At 39.4% G+C, this 19,536-nt stretch overlaps 1 protein-coding gene across 1 annotated transcript; it reads left to right on the top strand.

The window, feature by feature from the left end:
• Positions 1-17,369: 17,369 nt before the first annotated feature.
• Positions 17,370-18,451, top strand: LOC139188591 (disease resistance protein Roq1-like). The gene is made up of 3 exons (XM_070806203.1): positions 17,370-17,599; positions 17,707-17,772; positions 17,863-18,451. Exons 1-3 carry the CDS (start codon positions 17,370-17,372, stop codon positions 18,449-18,451), a joined length of 885 nt encoding a protein of 294 aa, XP_070662304.1.
• Positions 18,452-19,536: the final 1,085 nt, after the last annotated feature.

Raw genomic sequence — 19,536 nt, 5'->3', positions numbered from 1 at the left:
TTAGACTTTCTAAATTAATCACAACACTTAATTAATCCAATTAATTATTTTCATCATCCATTAGTTACTCACTACAATAGTGTATTGGTGAACAATCTTTTAGGTTCTAATTAGCAAGGCAGTGAGGTGATTGGCACCAATCCAATTGATTATCTTTAATCCAATCACTTAGTGAATTAAAACATACTTTTAATTCACCTTCTTCTTTGACGACTACATTTAATCATTTAGAAGAACTCACAAGCCATGAGTGACATCTAACCATATATCATGGCTACCCAAGCTAATGTAGAAGTTTGTTCGGAGAACCTATTCAGTTAGAATTACAATGTAATTCGATCCTTCTCTAAAACAATACTCTCAATCACATTACTAGGGTATGGAAATATTATGTCAAACCCCTAATGTGATTATTCCTTCTTATATGATTCTTTTGAGTCGTATAGGAACGCTTTCCTTTATTACGCTCGATACTTCGGCCGAAGATTCTCGAATCATATCTTAGAGTATTCTTCCTCTCTTATCGAGGATTAGAGATTCCTTGTTGCGCATACACTTGCCTTCATGACTAAGTGGCTTAACCCCAATTATGCCGTGGACACCCGCGAATGGGGAGACTTTGACATAATCAAAGATTAAGTACTTAACCACAAGACAACGACGATGCCTCAGGTCAAAGGACTACTTACATTATTCCAACCATTAGAGTTACTTGCTTGACATGTGAGTAGACCTCCATGCAAGTACTCTCGTTTGATTGTGTTCAGTGAACTCATTCCCTTAATGAGCACCTACATACTTGTCTTAGTGTCACAACACGAATGGGATGAGACTTTCCATCCTTCCATTTGAAGCAGACACAGTATGTACCGCTCTAAGCATTGTCAGTATCCATCTGACAATCCAATGACCAGGAACCTTTTTGGACATTTGGTTATGTGAAGAAGGTCTCTGTAGTCTAACATCATTAGATTACTTCTTCAATCGATCCATTGTCCATGGATACACTATTTAGGACATATATCGTTTATTGAGATAGTCCTAATTAGTATCTTTGCCATTTGATGTATAAGATTCATCTATACATCGATTTATTTGTCCTGAAAGGTTTCTTCCAAAGATTGACTTTCAGGGCATATTTCCAACAATATTGGTGAGAAGTAAGAGGAGCCAACTCCTCTCCTTTATGATAACAAATTTGCAATAGCAATGACCAGGAATCCTGTCAATCATGGTGCTACTAGGCACATCAAACTGAAGAATCACTTCATCAGGGATGATGTTGAAGAAAAAAAAGTTAACCTACTGTATTATGGAATAGAGGAGTAAGTTGCTAACATCTTCACCAAAGCATTGCCAAAGATCAGGTTTCAATACTTAAGAACACTCTTAGGAGTTCAATAGCTTCACATTAAGGGGGAGTATTAAATATAATTATGTTAAGTTGTAATTATAAAAACTACAAATGTCTTTCTCTGTAATGTTCCCCTGTAATGTATGTGGTTTTGTGAATGCCACGTAGGTGGCTTTGTGTTTGGATCTTGGAAGTCAATGTGGCTCCAGACTAATTAAGAGGAAGTGTGTTAAGGAAGGCTTGTATTGATAGAAGAGAATCTCTCACTTGAAAAAATCTCTCTGTTGAAATCAACAAAGAAGCTAAAGGTCAACTTTATGGTTTTGTTGGCTCGATTACCATTTTCCAGAGAAACTTAGCTTGTTATTCTCTTCTCCATTTTTTGTCCAAAAACCTTGCACATCTCTTATGAAATATTGTGAATGTTCTAGCTTGATACAAAAAGTGCAACATGGTATCAAAGCTTAGTTGGATAAACTAAGTTCAAATTGGAAAGAATCAATGGCAAATAGCAGCAACAATGATAAAAGTCTTTCATCTCCAATCTTTGGTGGTGAAAATTATGATTATTATAGAATGAAGATGAGGACCTTATTCATAGCTTTTGGGCTATGGTCTTTTGTCAGTGTTGTGGTTGTTGGACGGAAGGAAGGTGTGGAGCTATCTGCAGTGGAAAAGGCACTTCTAGAAGAAAATCTCAAGAAGGATGCTAGAACTCTCTACTTCATTTAGACATGCCTCTCATATGAAATCTTTCTGAGAATCTCGAACAAGACAAAAGCCAAGGATGTGTGTGATGTCTTGGAGAAAGAATATAGAGGTGCAGAGAAAGTAAGATTTTTAAAATTGCAGAGTCTTAGAAGAGATTTTGAATGTGCTAGGATGAATGAATACTACTAGATTGTAGCAATAATGTGGTTTAAATTCCTTATAATTGCTCCACTTATCCTTTATTTCTTTTTTCTTTTGAGAATGATATTATCTACACTAGGGGGAGGGGGTGGTGGGCTGAGCCTCATAATGGGATAGAATAATGCAGTTAAAATTCGCCTTTGGCGAGAATCGAACCTAAGACCTCTCACTTACAAGTGAAGAGGAATACTACTAGACCATAGTACTAAGTGGGAGCCTTTATTTCCTTTTGAATTGCCTATAATTGCGACATTCAACCTTTATTTCATTTGAAACTCCCTATAATTGTAGCCACTCAGCCTTGTTTATCTTAAAGTTCACTATAATCGCTTACGATAAAATAAATAATTACAACATTTTAAGACTATATGACATAGTTTCCAAGTACAACTAGACTTAGTTGTAAAAACGAATTTTTTTGTAATGAATGAAACAAGAGCACATGTACAAAGTAGATATGTATTGATGAATTTGTAGGGTTACAATCTCCGTTTATAACATTCCTCTGATTCAGTCTTCAAATTTGATGTAGATGCGTAGGTTGTTGATCCAAGGGTTGTGATGACTTGATCTTGGACAAATGATTGAACAATTGCTTCAAGTTTTGAGCTTGAAACAACGTGTGGATGGTCTTCACCTCAAAGCTTATGTGACTTGCGACAAAGGTGATATAGGTGTGAGATTTTGTTGAATCAAGGGTCTTGACGACTTGATCTTGAAACGAACGTCATTACAAGTTTTGAGCTTGCAACAAAGTCTTGAAGGAATCGGCATAAGTGCTTGTTGATTCTTCAAGGGAGTGTTTCGGCTTTGGTCGTAAGTTCTTTGAAGAAAGCTTTGGCAGCGTATTAGTCTTCAAAGATTTGTGTAGAGTTTCTTTTGAATGTAGAATTTCTGACCCCTTTGTGTGTCTTGGGTCCTTGTATTTATAGACTTCCAAAGCCATGCCTTTGGATGGATTTGGCCTTGATTTGTGCCTTGATTCGTCCATGGGAGAATTTAGGCATGTTTTGTGTCTTAATTTCAGCCACCTTCCTTATATGGGTTGAAATTTATGGGCCTTGTTGCTTTTCAATTCTTGCTTATTTTGTGAAGATGCTTTGGCTTTCTTTCCGGTTTTGAGAGATTTTGGACCCCTTGCCGATTTTAAGGGGGATTTTCTCCCTTTTGCCGAATTTTGGAATGTTTTACACTTCCTTTGCTTGATTTGTGCCACATGTAATTGATGAATTGTCCATTTGTGATGAATCATATGCCACGTAGAGCTTTGTGATGCATCATTTGCATGCAACGAAATTTACATGTCTACAAATGCCCCCACTTCAAGTCGAATTGTAGGCATGTGCTTGTCACATGTAGGAAATATGTTTTGAAGTCCTGCAATGTGAATGTTCTAACTCAAGGGTCATTGAGATTTGATCTTGAATTAGTTTGCTTCTTCAAGGGTCGTAGAGGCGTATTTCTTGAATGGAAACGATGAATTTCGTCAAGGGCCGATGAGACATATTTCTTGAAAGGAACATTTCTTCAAGGGCCGTTGAGGCTTGATCTTGAATGAAATAAAAATTTAATTCAAGGTCCATAGATGCTTGATGTTGAGTGAAAATGAAATTTTTCGTCAAGGGCCATAGAGGCTTGATCTTGAATGAAATGAAATATTTCTCTTCAAGGGTCGTAGAGGCTTGATCTTGAAAGAAATTTTGGAAATGGATAAATCGGCACATACTTATTGTGCGTATTGATTTTCCATAATTTTGACAAAATACATTTGGTGTATTTTGAATATTTTTTCCTTGTGGTTATGGGAAAAATGTTTCTCTTTCCTTGGGTAGGAACCTCCTTCAATTTTGGTAATAAGGGTGATTTCCTTCAAAGTGTTGGAAAACTTTGATGATTTCCTTCAAGGTTTTGGGAAAGCTTTGATGATTTCCTTCAAGGTTTTGGAAAGCTTTGATGCTTTCCTTAGGTAAGTAGGATATTCATTTTTTTTTCTTTCCCTTTTCTTTTCCCACGGCAAGGAGGTAGCATTTTTCCTTTCCCATTTTGGTTTACGGCAAGAAGGGGTATTTTTTCTTTCCTTTTTTGTTTTCCACGGCAATGAGGGCAATTTTCTTTCCCTTTTTGTTTTCCATGGCAAGGAGGGAGTTGTTTCTTTGATGTTTTGGAAATTTTAAAGCCTTTTCCTTATTTTTCGTTTCCTTTTCTTCTCTTTGCTGATTTTTGGTTGCAAAAAACATCATGCTTTTCCTTGTTGGCCGAAACTTACCTTGCCATTTTTGCTTGGAATTTGCTTCCTTCTTTTGTTTGGAATGTGCTTCCTTGATTTGATTTTCCTTTTGCTATTTGGTATGTACTTTCCCTTATAGCATTAGGAAGCAATTGACCCCTATCTATAGGACAATTGGTGGCGTAGTGTGATTGCGTAGCATTTTGGTTTTCTTTGCTACTGTAGCTTGTGTTGAAGGATCGTCTTGTAGCTGCCCTCTTTGACGTGCTGCTCAAGCCTTTGTGGTTGATTCCTTTTCGTCATTGTGACTTTGTCATCGTCATCCTGCAATGCTCACAAGGTTTGTTTCACATGTCTTTCACTTTAGTGAAGCAATTTTGTTTCTTTGCCGCCCCACTCTTATGCTTATATTGCTTTGTTTGTTTTGTTGCAGCCATGGTATTTTTCAAGTGCTTTAAGGGCAATACCATCACCCTTCTTATGAAGGAAGGTGATTCGCAAGATAGGGGAACAACGTTGGAGTTTTGTGCTTCGTTGACTAGCCCTAAGGCGTTTGTTTTTCCTGCAAAAGACAACTCGATGCATATCAAGTCATGGTCTTCTGAAGTATCTTGGGAGGTGATAGATTTTGGTTAACCAAATATGAAGAAGAAGGTGTGTACGTTAAGGATTCTTGTCTAGAATCCCTCACACCATGTTAGTGACAATTCATCAGCTTTGTTTGAGCTTCTTGGTGATCGCATTCGTAGCGGAGCTGTGACTTGGAATAGCACTTTGTCGACTATTGGAGAAGCCATTTTTGTTGAGTTTTATTAGGAGTGGCTTGAAGATGTCTTAAGCCGATCCAAAGATGTGCTTGCCAATGTGGGCCTTTATCATGCTGTGTACACATCTTTGTTTAGTTATGATCGCCATCATTCCATCATTCGTGCATTCTTTGAGAATTGGTGTTTAGCAAACAACACACTTCACATGTCACAAGGAAGATGTCAATTTCACTTTGGGATCTCCACAAGATAGGAGGCTTGCCGATCCAGGGTAAGTTTTACGACGAGGTTGTTCCTAGCGTGGAGGAATTTTCTCATTGCAATGGTCGAGGTTTGCCTGCAAGTTACTGCTATTTGTTTTGGGTGTATCACAAGCTTTCCCAAGAGGCTCAGGGTAAGTTAGGTCTGAAGATTTCTTTATGGATTCGATTTTCGTATTAGGATGCCATGAAGTACAAGAAACCTTCGAAGAAAAGTGGCCGCAACAAGACTACTTAGCCAAAGGGAAACTCAGGCCCTTCAGGTGCCATTGGTTCAGTTAGGCGTCGTTCCCTTGTTGAATTGAAAACGTTTGAGGACCTTGGCATAGCTTTAGAGCATGTGGAAGAATCTTCCCTAGCCGCTTTCTTAGCTTGTTGGCTTTGTAAGTTTGTTTTCTCCAAAGACGACGTCAACCTTATTCGTCCCGGAGTCTTCAAAGTGGCTAGCAAGATGGTTGTGAGTGAATCTTTCAGCTTCGCTATTTCGGTTTTAGCCAATATGTACAATGGCTTAAGTATTGTTTCGAACTCAGCGAGCACTGAAGATCGTGGTGCGGTACTTCCCTACCACTATGTGTACGGTTGGTTGGGTGAGTACTTTGACACTCATTTTTCTTCTTCGACTTTAGACAAGTCAAGGCCTTCTTCACCAACTTTAGCCAAGCTGGGGCCTTTGATGACAAAGTACTTTGGTGTGCTTTCTGCGAAGAGCCTTGATGATTTACAAGCGTATACATTGTTTAGAAATTGTGAAGGTTTGAGAATGGATCACCTGGCAAGGGTTGGTTCGACGCGGCGAGGCCTCGTAGATGATTCACACCTTATTTTCTCAAACTTATCTTATATTACAAGTCTTCACTGGGGGTTGTTTCTCTGCGACAATGACACCGATGTATTGTTTAGTTGTACAACCCTTACTATTTCAACAGGCAATTTGGTTTTATCCAACATGTGCCAGGCAAGCTGAAGGAAAATACACAGCCGGAATCTTTGCAAGCCGTGTATATGCATTGGGAGTCTTGTACCCGTTCAGGCATAAATGATTCTATCACTTTGCTAACTAAAGATGAGTTTAAGAGTAATCCAGTGACCCGTGCCTACGTAGGTTGGTGGTCAAAGGTACATCGTGAAGACTTAGAGACAACAAATGGGCCAATTCTTCTTGTCCACGCAATGATGCGCCGAGAGAAGGTTGTTCTATGGTTCCTACGCAGCTGGCACCTTTTGATTGTATGAGTGCAGTTCATTTGCAAGATGAACATGCAACTTTAGCTCCTCAATGCCCGTGTTTATCTTCTCATCTTTCAGATGCTTCTAAAGAGGCGGGTGACGAGGTTGACTCTAATGAGGATGAACTTGTTTTGCGGCAGCGTCAATAAGTTTTGAACAAGCGACACTTAAAAGGTGCTCTGGATGATAGCGACATTAATTTCCATCATAAGAAGAAGAAAGTGTTTAGGCCTCTTCAATTTGATGGCCGTGTGTCACTTAAGAAAGATGTATGCATTTCATTCTTTCTTGTTATTTATTCTGCTTTTTATTGGTTTAGCTTTTTGTTTCTAACACCTTTCTTTGTCTTCTTTAGGCTGGGCCCTCTTGTTCTTTTGACTTGGCGAACATGGGCGTTCATTCCTTTACGGAGATGATATTTGAAGGCTATCTGCCTACAGACGAGGAGATTGGGGATTCACCCGGTGCAGAGCTTGTTCCAAATCTGCTAAGTTGCCCAAGTTTATTGTGTGTAGGTGAAGGTGTGCAAGAGCCTGTCATGTGTCCAACACCTTTGCCAACTAGCTCCGAGATCTCTCTTAGAGGACCGAACCTTAGTGGCATTGAGCAGCTCATCCATTGGATCAACCTTTGCGCAACTATAGACATCAAGAGCCACATTAAGAAGAGGATTGCGAAGTGCCCATTGGAAGAGCTTGCATTGCTCAAGGAAGACTTGTTGAAGTTTATTTATATGATTGACAACCTTAACGTTGATTCCTCGCTCTTGATCACTCTTGAGAGTTAAGATTGCCAAACTTATGGCCGCTTCAACTAAGTATCCTTCCTTGCATGCTATTTCCTTGAAGAAGTTGAGTCTAGAGGTTATAGCTCAACAACTTGCGGCAATAGACTTATTAATTGACCAAGTTCAGTCTTTTCAACAAGTTGCTTCCGAAGGTTAATGAGCTACAGAAACTTCTTTGGCTTCCGTCAAAGCACGCCTAGAAGCGTTGGCGCGTGAGCGAGAGTAGTTGGAAACCAAAGCGTCACGACTTCAAGGTGTTCTCTCGGAGCAGGAAGCTACACTTTCTCAACTTCAAGATGATGTTTCATGCCTAGAGCAAGAGAAAGGCGCGGCCATGGAAATGCCCACCTTGTTTCCCACAGACGTAGAGACTTTGAAGACTTTGGAAGGCTTGCTTGATGATCGTCGCCGTAGTTTTAGGGACATAGCTCTCAAATAGTGTCTTCTATTTTTTTATGCTTGAAGCCTTCTTTGGTTTTTTGCTCATTTTGTAATAAGGCTTTGTAGCCAAATTCTTCCTTTAAATAAATAAAATATTCATATTCTTGAATTTGCTCTTCATTCTTCAAAGTGTTTGTGTTTTTGTTTGATGATGTGACTGTACTTGAAGTTTTGAAGTTTCAAGTTGCCTATATACCCTCGGTTGAGGATAGATCAAGTCATGATGTAGTTCAAAGGAATGATGGATTGTTGTTTTTTTTTTTATGGTTTTTAAGGTTTTGATGGTGATTTTGGTGTTTGATTTTGGTTTTGTTTTGCCATACACAATTTATGCTTTTGAGGGCTAGGAGCGTTGGGTATCACCTTTTAAACTCGTGTGAATAAGGCGTGTTAGGTGTCGCATTTTAAGCTCGTGTGAATAAGGAGCATTGTTGCCATGTGCAATTTAGGCTCATGCAGGCGATGAGCATTGCTTGTTTGGTTTAGGGGTAATAACGCTTCAAGAATCTGCCGTTGATGGGGTCGATCTTCAAGCCATCTTCCGTCATGATTAAGTAGGCGCCATTGGTGTAGATCGTTTGTAATCCCACTTTGATGTGAACTTGCTTTTTGTTTTGTGAGTTGTGATGATAGGCTTTCGTTATGCCAAGACAAGATCTCCAGTTTGAAAAGACCTTGGGTGGACCTTCTTGTTGAACTCTTTGGATAGATTTGCTTGTAGCATTCCAAGTGTTGTTGAGCTTCAAGCCTCCTTTCATCAAGTGCTTCCAACTCTTGAAGTTGTAGCTTTGCATTTTCCTCTTTAGTCAAGCTTTCTTGTATAACCATCCTTAGTGAGGAGATTTGACTTTCTAGTGATAGAACAACTTCTATGACATATACGAGAGAATAAGGCATAGCTTGGGTAGGAGTTATATATGTCAATCTTTATGCCCAAAGTGCTTCACTTATTCTTTCGTGATAGTTTCTCTTTGTTCGGCCGATCACCTTTTTTAGGAGGTTGCAAAACATTTTGTTGAATGCTTCCGCAAGACCGTTGGCTGGAGAATGATACATAGAAGACTTGTGCTGCTTGAATTTGTATTTATCGCAGAGCTCATCCATGAGTCGGTTGGAGAACTATTTTTCGTTATCTGTGATGATGTAGCGAGGCACACCATATCTGTAGATGACGTGCTTCTTGATGAAACAGACGACAGTTTCTTTCTTGACTTCCCTTAGGGGTACGGCTTCAGCCCACTTAGAGAAGTAATCTGTTACAGCTAGGATGTAAGCTTTTCCTGCATATGATTTTGGTGTGATTGGTCCCACGACGTCCAATCCCCATGCATCTAATAGCAATGAAGCAATCGTGAGGTGTAATGGCTCAGGCCGTTGATGTCTGAAGTTAGAGTGGAAATGGCAGGCTTGGCACCTTTTAGCATATTCTAGGCAATCCTTCACCATGCTTGGCTAATAGTAGCCCATTCTTTTGAACTGGAAGTGTAGCTTTGGTCTCATTCAAAAAAGCATCGATAGAGTGTTCTTTTGTAGTAAAGGAAGTGAAGTGCTTGTTGACTTATTTTAGAGCGGTGTTTAGGATCGTTTAGAAGCTTTCCATGCTCCAAGTAGTCAATCAGCGGCTGTCTCCACTCTTCAGTGTTGACTGAAAGTACTGAGATGATGTTTGTGTCTAGTAGTATTTCGGTGACGAGTGGGATCACCCATCTTTGGCAAACTGGCACGTCTGCAACTTCGTTTTCTCCTAGCGCCACACTTGAGGCTAAGTTAGCGAGAGCATCTACCATTTGATTTTCTTTTCTTGGCACATGTTCTAGCATCATGGCCTCAAACTTTTGTAGTAGTTAAGTTGCTAGTCGGAAGTATAGGATGAGATCATCTTTCCTCACTTCATATTTAGTTAATAGTTGATTGATTATGAGCTTAGAGTCGCCATACACTTCTAGCGTTGTGATTTCCATGTTGATCGCCATTTGGAGTCCAATAATCAATGCTTGGTACTCAGCGACTTTGTTGGAGCACAACTCGCTTAATTGGAAGGAATAGGGTAATACTTATCTTTATGGTGACATGATTACTACTCCTGCCCCTGCTCCTTCTACTTATGCAAATCCGTCGAAGAACATTGTCCATGTCGGGAAGATTTCGACGTAGAACACCTTTTTGTCAGGCAAGTTGTGTGAGATTTTCTACTCGGATGGGATTGGATGATCGGCAAGGAGGTCCGCTAGCGCTTGTCCCTTGACAACTTTAATTGGGACATAGATGATCTCATACTGATTGAGAAGCAATGCCCATTTAGCTAGTCGTCATGTCAAAACTAGTTTGGACATGATGTATTTGACCAGGTCTGCTTTAGCAACTAAGTGGATAGTGTAAGCATGTATGTAGTGTCTTAGCTTTTAGACGACAAAGACTAGGGCAAGACACATCTTCTCGATCAATGAGTAGTTGAGCTCAGCACTAATAAGAGTTCTACTTAGGTGGTAGAGTGCTCTTTTCTTTTGGTCTTCATTTTCTTATGCCAAGAGTGTTGTAATAGAACCCTTTTACGCGGCAATGTATATGATGAGCGGCTTTCCAAGCACGGGTGCTTGTAAGACAGGTGGGTTTTCCATGTACCGTTTTATGCTCTTGAAGGCATTGCGGCAGACGTTATCCCATATGAATAAAGTGTCCTTCTTCATGAGTCGACTGAAGGGTTGACAGCGTCCAGCAAGGTTAGAGATGAAGCATCTGATGAACACAAGCCATCCTTGTAGACTTTTCAACTCGTGTAGCTTCCTTGGCTCAGGCATGCTTTGAATGGCCTTGATCTTTGATTGGTCCACTTAAATGCCACGATGCTTGACAATAAAGCGGAGGAATTTCCCAGAAGTGATGCCAAATGCACACTTCAATGAGTTCATTTTAAGGTTGTAGTGTCGTAGTTTGTCGAACACCATTCGTAAATCCTTTAAGTGATCGGATCTCTTCTTGGTCTTGACAACCACATCATCTACATAACATTCTACATTTTTATGTAGCATGTCGTTGAAGATTTTCTGCATTGTGCGTTGATATGTAGCTCCAGCGTTCTTTAAGCCAAATGACATTACCTTGTAGCAGTAGATACCTTTTGGAGTGCGGAAAGTTGTTAGTTTCTCGCTTCAGAAGCCATGCAGATTTGATTGTACCCAGAGGAGCCGTCTATGAATAATAGCGCCTTGTGGCCAGTGGTTGCGTCCACCATGATTTCGATGATTGGTAAAGGAAAGTCATCATTCGGGCAAACATCATTGAGGTCGTGAAAGTCTACACAAACATGTATTTGTCTAGATTTCTTAACGACAATGACGATGATGGAGATCCATTTAGGGTATTGTACCTCTAGAATGAAGCCTGCTTCGATTAGCTTGGCAATCTCGTGCTCAATTTATGGGATGAGCTCGGATCGATAGCATTTTTGAGTTTGCTTGATTGGTCGTGTTTTAGGCTTGACTGCAAGACAATGCACGGCGATGGTAAGGTCAAGGCTGGGCATTTCTTTGTAGGTTTAAGCAAAGACGTCTTTTTACTTTAAAAGTAATTGGTAGTACTCCTCGATCTTGTCCGTTCTTAGTAGTGCACTTACAAAGATAAGCTTCAGCTCCTTGTTTGTGCCTAAGTTAAGCTCCTTGAGATCATCAACTGTGGCTTGCCCCCCATCCTCGAGCTGTGATGGCGCAGCAGTGACGTCCTCATCGGGGATTTCGTCTTTTTTGTCTTCTTGGATCTTGATGTGGAAGACGTCTTGGACCTCATATTTAGTGCCGTCCTCTTGGGTTTGTTGGTGTGAAGATTGGCTAGTGTGGATGATGGTGCGCCTCTTTACCTTCAGTTGTCCTTTTGTGTCAACTTCCAAGGTTGCTTGGCGCTTCATCCTTGAAGGAATTGAGCTTCGAACGTTGTCTTTTTCTACTAGAGCATCGAGCTTTTCTTCCTTTGGTGTCATCTTCCTCTTTCTAGAAGGCTTATTGGTTTCTTCAAGTCTTTCCAAGGCCAACCATCGTGTAGGAGAGCTAGCCATATTGCTTTGTTTCTTAGGTTTTGACAACCTTACGAACACGAAGCTTTGGGGTGTTGGCGTGTTAAGTCTTTTGAAGACAGAAGTTTGGTCTTGACTACCAATGCGATCAAGTGCAGAAATTATGGGTTTTGAATGATTCAGCCTATCGAAGATAGAAGTTCGAGGGGCGAGTCTAGGCTCATCTTAATCTTGTTCAACGCTTACGCTGATGTGTTGAGCACTATCGTTTTTCGCTTTCTTTGAAATCTTCATGGGTGTATTTAGTGTGAAGCCAAGTCCAGCTCTGTTGTTGTCAACTCTGTAACCATGCTCCTTCAACTTCTTTTGAGTCTCAGTGAGGTCACGTTCTTTGTCGTTGATAGTGTTTGAAACCTTCTTTCCAAGATTTGAAGGGGAGGTGAAATCGTACCCAGCCTTTAACATGAGTTTGTAGGCATTTGGGTCAAAACCCTCTTTGGTCCTCTTGGTTGGAAGGGTGCTCGGTTCCGCTCCCTTTGGTAGGGGTTTTATGAAACCTTGCAGTGGCTTTGAAACTTTAGTGTTGCCTAGATGTGTTAGAGGTAAAACTACATCTGTCTTGAGCTACTTTACATCGTCCTTGTGCAACTATGTGTCGACTTTGCTTGTTCCAGTTTCGAAGGGGGATTGCCCATTCTTTCTTCTTAACATCAGGATGTATCGAAAGACGGGTGTGTTTAGTCCTTTTGAGAGCATCACACTTCCTTTAATTGTTGTGGGCTTAGCAGGCTCATCGTTGTTTTTGCTTGAAGATGTCATGGCTTCCCCTTCTTGTTTCTTGGGCACGACTTGACACTCTTGTTTCTTAGGTGTGGTTTTTCCAGTGGATTTGATTTCTTTTGGAAGAGCTTCAGGCACCATGTCTTTATCCATGTAAAACTTGGCATCCATGAAGTGTGATTCGGCTTCGGTGAATGGCTTTGGTAATAAGGGTGATTTCCTTCGAAGTGTTGGAAAGCTTTGATGATTTCCTTCAAGGTTTTGGGAAAGCTTTGATCATTTCCTTTAAGGTTTTGGAAAGCTTTGATGCTTTCCTTGGGTAAGTAGGATATTCATTTTTTTTTTCTTTTCCTTTTCTTTTTCCACGGCAAGGAGGGAGCATTTTTCCTTTCCCCTTTTGGTTTCTACGGCAAGGAGGGGTATTTTTTTCCTTCCCCTTTTATTTTCACGGCAAAGAGGGCAATTTTCTTTCCCTTTTTGTTTTCCATGGCAAGGAGGGAGTTATTTCTTTGATATTTTGGAAATTTTTAAAGCCTTTCCTTTTTTTTTTTTTTTTCCTTTTCTTCTCTTTGCTAATTTTTGGTTGCAAAAAATAGCATGCTTTTCCTTGTTGGCCGAAACTTACCTTGCCATTCTTGCTTGGAATTTGCTTCCTTCTTTTGGTTGGAATGTGCTTCCTTGTTTTGATTTTCCTTTTGCTATTTGGTATGTAGTTTCCCTTATAGCATTAGGAAGCAATTGACCCCTATTTATAGGACAATTGGGTGTGTGTTTTTGCCACAACACAATTCCTTGCTGCTGTGCTTGTCATGGGTTTTGCTGTTGTGCTTGTCATGGGCTGCTTGCTTAGAGTTTCTTGCAGTGTGTCACTTTTTACCACGTGGTGCTATGTAAAAGACTGCAGCGAGTTTGCGCTATGTAGTGCCTTTTGGTCACAGTTTTCCCTCGGCAGTGATGTTGCCGTGCAATGCAAGAAACTGCTACATAATCGCTGCGGGGTTGCGTAGCATTTTAGTTTTCTTTGCTACTGTAGCATGCATTCAAGGATTGTCTAGTAGCTACCCTCTTTGCCGTGCTGCTCAAGCCTTTGTGGTTGATTACTTTTTGTCATTGTGACTTTGTCATCGTCATCCTCCAATGCTCACGAGGTTTGTCTTGCATGTCCTTCATTTTAGTAAAGCAATTTTGTTTCTTTGCCGCCCCACTCTTATGCTTATGTTACTTTGTTTGTTTTGTTGCAGCCATGATATTTTTTAAATGCTTTAAGAGCAGTTACCATCACCATTCTTGAGAAGGAAGATGATTCGCAAGATAGGGGAACAACGTTGAAGCTTTGTGAGCTGTTGATTGGCCCAAAGGCGCTTGTTCTTCCTGCAAAAGACAACTCAATGCATATCATGTCGTGGTCTTCTGAAGTATCTTTGGAGGTGACAAATTTTGGTCGACCAAATACGAAGAAGAAGGCGTGTACATCGAGAATTCTTGTCTTGAATCCCTCACACCATGTTCGTGACAATTCACCTGCTTTGTTTGAGCTTCTTGGTGATTGTTGAAACTTGTGAGCTTGTGAGTGGGACTTAGTCCCACATCGCCCAAACACTTTCAAGAAGTCTACTTTATAAGTCTTTTCACTCCTTTATGGTTTGAAAAGAATTGGGCCAAAGCTATGGATCTTAGACCTTATACATGGAGGTTTAGGTATATATAGTAAATGTCAAAGATGGGCCTTGGGCCTTGGGGCTCTTGGGCTCGGATTGACGAAAACACAAGTTTAAATTTTTATGTTTTTGATTTTTGCATTCAGTTTTTCAAAAGGATAAAACTGAACAGTTACAACCGTTCTAAAAACGGCTTGAAACTGCTCCCATGGTCTAGGTTCAATAGGCAAACTAGTTGAGGAAAACTCAAGGTAAGAAACACACAATCCTTACTTATTCCTATGATGGCAAACAGTGTGTTACCTGTAAGACGTAAAGGGTGAATCATTATTCTTAATAATGCTAATATCTTATAGTTGAGATGAATAGGACAGGCTATTCTTAGTTAACATTACCTATATGAGATTGATGTGGGGTCGCATCTTTGAGATTTGATATGGCTACAAATCTCTAAAGGTCTCATGAAATCAGGATATGTTCAGGACCAAAATGAACACAACCGTATGAATTGAAGTGTGCCAAGATGTGATATGTGTGATACTTCTTGTTTCGATTTACTACTAATAATGATCAGTTCAAGATATAAATTCACCGCTTCATTAGGTAAATTCGATAAGTATTCACTAGAGAAGGTTCAAGTCCAAAAGACACCTATCTCGATGCGTATCGTGTCTGGGTTCTCTGGAAAAATGTTACTGATTTAGTTATTATCTTATTTTCTATTCAAATGTGGGGTATTGCTAGAGTTTGAATAGAAAATGTGGGGTATTGTTGAAACTTGTGAGCTTGTGAGTGGGACTTAGTCCCACATCGCCCAAACACTTTCAAGAAGTCTACTTTATAAGTCTTTTCACTCCTTTATGGTTTGAAAAGAATTGGGCCAAAGCTATGGATCTTAGACCTTATACATGGCTCTTGGGCTCGGATTGACGAAAACACAAGTTTAAATTTTTACATTTTTTATTTTTGCATTCAGTTTTTCAAAAGGATAAAACTGAACAGTTACAACCGTTCTAAAAACGGCTTGAAACTGCTCCACTACGCCAATATAAAGATGGCCATCCATCATATCAAAAACACAGAACAATTTTCCATCAATTCCTTTTATACTTCACAGAGAACCATCACAACAAATTCGCCTAGAATCCAAGTTCGTGTGCAAGTACTTGGATTAGATAGTTGTATCCTGCAAGATAGACCTCCTTGGAACTACTGCACTGGTGTAGGGGCGTATTTCTGTCTTAGGAGATTGCTCTGCAAGCCTCTATCTTCCGAAAACAAGTCAGTGTGTTTTTGTGATTTGTTATACAAATTCATTATATTGTTCATATTGTAAGATATATAGTATATTTGTGAAGATAAACTGTGCAATTGTTATATATATTATACACTTGACATTTGATTTGTTCTAACAATCGCATCCGTAGCGGAGCTGTGGCTTGGAGTAGCACTTTGCTGACTATTGGAGAAGCCAGTCTTTGTTGAGTTTTATTGGGAGCTTGAAGATGTCTTGAGCCGATCCAAAGATGTGTTTACCAACGTGGGCCTTTATCATGCTGTGTATGCATCTTTAGTTATGATCGTCATCCTTTCGTCCTTCATGCATTCTTTGAGCATTGGTGTTCAGCGACTAACATGTCACTATGATTGCAGCCATCACCTTCTTACAAGTTGCAACCACTTTATCGCAACTGGATGGGATCCTATGATGATAAGAATAGATAAGCAACTGACACGATTAAAGAAATTCAAACACATTGTTTAAACACATTGTCAGATTGTTGCTAATTAGAAGTACATTTAAAAATTCAAATAGCAACCTTTCATCTAAACTAATACTGAGTAACGTTGACTTTCACACAGGGTCCTCATATCCAAGATTAATCCCCTTCCGATTGGAACTTGCATCCTTTTAAAATTGTTCTCCACAAGATAATAACACGGGAAGTTTCGGGACAATCATATTACTATTTTTAATTTTTCATACCAAACTTTGTCCTTTAATTATAACAGACAATGATAAATCTAAAGAACGGGAAAAAAAACAGAAAAAAAAAAAAGAAGAAGAACAAAATGGCTTGCCGGCCATGTCTTGGGTTTTATATCTATCTATATGATTCCCTTTTCTTAACTTTGGCTAATGGTCGAAAGTTTTTTGGCACAGAAAGTAAACCCTGATCATTTAGTCTCTGCATGAAACTGTTCTCTCTTCTCTTGCTTCCTAGCTAGTGATGAAGGCAGCGATCTCTCTGCAACTTCTTCCTAGCACTCTTGCTTAGTTCAATCTTGAACCACAACTTGTTCTTGATTACAATTTTTTTCTCAACATTTCCTGAGGTAATTAATCTCTCTGCACTTCGACGTAATCCTGACTTACCCTTGGAGAATTCTCTATTAAAACACCATAGTTGGTATGATAGTGTGATATCTCGTACTAATCTCTTGTATGTCACAATTGTACGAAACTTATCAAAATTGGGGAGATTTTTTGGTCCCTCATTCCTTATCGTGAAAATAAATATGCAGTCAATTTGGAGCTAGCGTGATCTAATCTGCATGTTTTATAAACTTATGTATATATGGCTACATTAAATGTTCTCTTTATTGAATGTGTTGCAATAGTTCAGTATTACAATATAAGCATATCATATCAAAACTCTGTGGCAAGAGTACAACGTTATATTACAATTAAATAGCTGGCTCAGGAGCAGTTGCATGTTTTGACTAGCAAGTTTGTAGGTTATGAGTTTGTATGCTTCTTCTGCTGCGGCTGCGGCTGCCATCGCTCCTCTACAAAAGTATGATGTATTCTTAGTTTCAGAGGTGAGGATGCCCGTAATACATTTACTAGCCATCTTCATACTGCTTTATGCGGGAAGAGCATCGAAACCTACATAGACGACAGGCTTGAGACAGGAGATGAAATTGCACCTGCCCTTTGGAAGCAATGGAAAAGTCAAAGCTTTCAGTAATCATTTTTTCTGCAACTACTATGCCTCTTCCTATTTTTTACCACATCAATCCATCACATGTACGAAAACAACAGGGAAGTTATGCAGATGCGTTTGCTCAACATGAAGAACATTTCAAGGACAACTTCCAGAAGGTGCACAAGTGGAGGGCTGCTTTGACACAAGCAGCAAATCTATCGGGGTTTGATAATTCAAAAAGAACTGGGTAATTAATTATGTTACTTTTTAATTGCATCTACTTGTGACTGTTCGATTCATACAAGATGAGTTATGACATACTTAAGTGCTAATTATTGTTTGTTTATGTGCTAGGAGGGAGGCTGATTTAGTCAAGAAAATTGTGGAAAATATCTGGAGCAAGTTGATTCAAATCCTCAAGTGATTTAAAGGGCCTGGTTGGAATTGAAAACCGCATTGAGCAAATTGAATCTTTGTTATGCATTGATTCACTAGATGTTTGCACAGTAGGTATTTGGGGGCATGGGAGGCATTGGCAAGACCACCCTTGCTGATGCTCTATATCACCGCATATCTTCTGAATTTGAAGCTTCTTGTTTTCTTCAAAATTGTTAGGGAGGATTCAGAAAAATATGGACTAGATCACATGCAAAATAAACTTCTTCGTAAGATATTAGGCGACGAAAATCTGAATATTGACACTTTATCTATAGGATCAGAGCTTGTTAAAAAGAGGCTCCTTGGTACAAAGGTCCTCATTGTCCTTGATGATGTGAACCATGTGAGTCAATTAGAACTTTTAGTTGGAGATCATGTTCATTTTGGCCCTGGAAGTAGAATCATTATAACAACCAGGGATAGGCGCATACTTAAGAAGAAGGTCGACGTTGATAAGATATACAAGGTTACTAGATTACAACATGATGATGCTCTTGAGCTCTTTCATTTGAATGCCTTCAAAAATAGCTCTACTATATCAGATTATACAGAGTTGTCAAGAATCGTGGTAGGTTATGTTGGAGGCATACCATTAGCTCTTAGAGTTTTGGGTTCTTTGTTCCTTCACTGCGAGAGCAAAGAAGACTGGAAGATGAATTGAACAAATTGAAAAAATTTCCCAGCAAAAGAATTCAGAATGTGTTCCGACTAAGTTATGATAGATTAGAAGAAAATGAGAAGGAGACATTTCTTGATATAGCATTTTTTTATAAGGGGATGAATATAGATTTTGCAAAAAGAATGTAAGATATTCGTGGTTTCTTTGCAGTGGGAATTAGAGATCTCATTGATAAGTCTCTTATATCAATTTCCACAATGAACCGCCTGGAGATGCATGATTTTGCTACAAGAATTGGGTTGGGCGATTGTTCGTGAACAGTGCACTGAAGACCCTGGAAAACACAATAGGCTGTACATTCCCGAGGATGTCTATTGTGTACTGAAAAATAATACAGCAAGGCCAAATGCATTTAATTTCTTGTATTAAAAAAACCTGAACTTTTTATGGAAACTGATCTACGAATGTAGTTTTGAGAAAGTTTTGTTGTACGTCATTGTCTACATTATACTGTGCTCGTCCATTGTCAGGGAACTGCAGCGGTTCAAGGCATATTCTTTAACACGTCGGAGATTAAAAAGCTCAAGTTGAGTCGTGCAGCCTTCAAAAACATGGGGAATCTAAAATTGCTAAAGGTGTATAATTACTATAACTTTGACGAGAATTGCAGCAAACTATATCTATCTCAAGGTCTTTTATCTCTCTTCCGGATGCTCCTTAGTTATCTTTACTGGGAGGGATGGCCTGCAAAATCTTTGCCATCAAAATTTTGTCCGGAAAACGTCATTGAGCTTCACATGCCCCACAGTCAAGTTGAGAAGCTTTTGAATCAAGGCCAGGTATAAATGCTTATTTTCGTTCTTACGAGAAAATATGTTTGCGCGTTGCTGCGGAACCTGTTGCTCAGGTGTAATCGGATGAATAAAACACATTTAAGTTGAATAAATTCAATACAATTATGAACAAACAGTTTTTTTTTTATATACATTCAAGTGAGCTGGCATATAAACACATTGTACAATGAGTGGGAAGAAACTAAACGTCCTTGATTAGAAAGAGATGGTTTTCAAAAAAGTTCTGTTTCCTTACGAAACAGAAGAAACATGTGGTTCACATATAAAATTTTA

This window comes from Malus domestica, chromosome 10 (genome assembly GCF_042453785.1).
Source record: "Malus domestica chromosome 10, GDT2T_hap1".
Lineage (NCBI taxonomy): Eukaryota > Viridiplantae > Streptophyta > Magnoliopsida > Rosales > Rosaceae > Malus > Malus domestica.
Note: the sequence above shows the minus strand (reverse complement) of the source record. Positions and strands in the feature narration are given on the sequence as shown.

Coding starts and splice junctions, on each gene's coding strand:
- LOC139188591 (XM_070806203.1), top strand. CDS start 17,370: ATGGAAAAGTCAAAGCTTTCAGTAATCATTTTTTCTGCAACTACTATG. Junction 17,600..17,706: donor GATAATTCAAAAAGAACTGG/GTAATTAATTAT, acceptor TTTATGTGCTAG/GAGGGAGGCTGATTTAGTCA. Junction 17,773..17,862: donor AAGTTGATTCAAATCCTCAA/GTGATTTAAAGG, acceptor TTTGCACAGTAG/GTATTTGGGGGCATGGGAGG.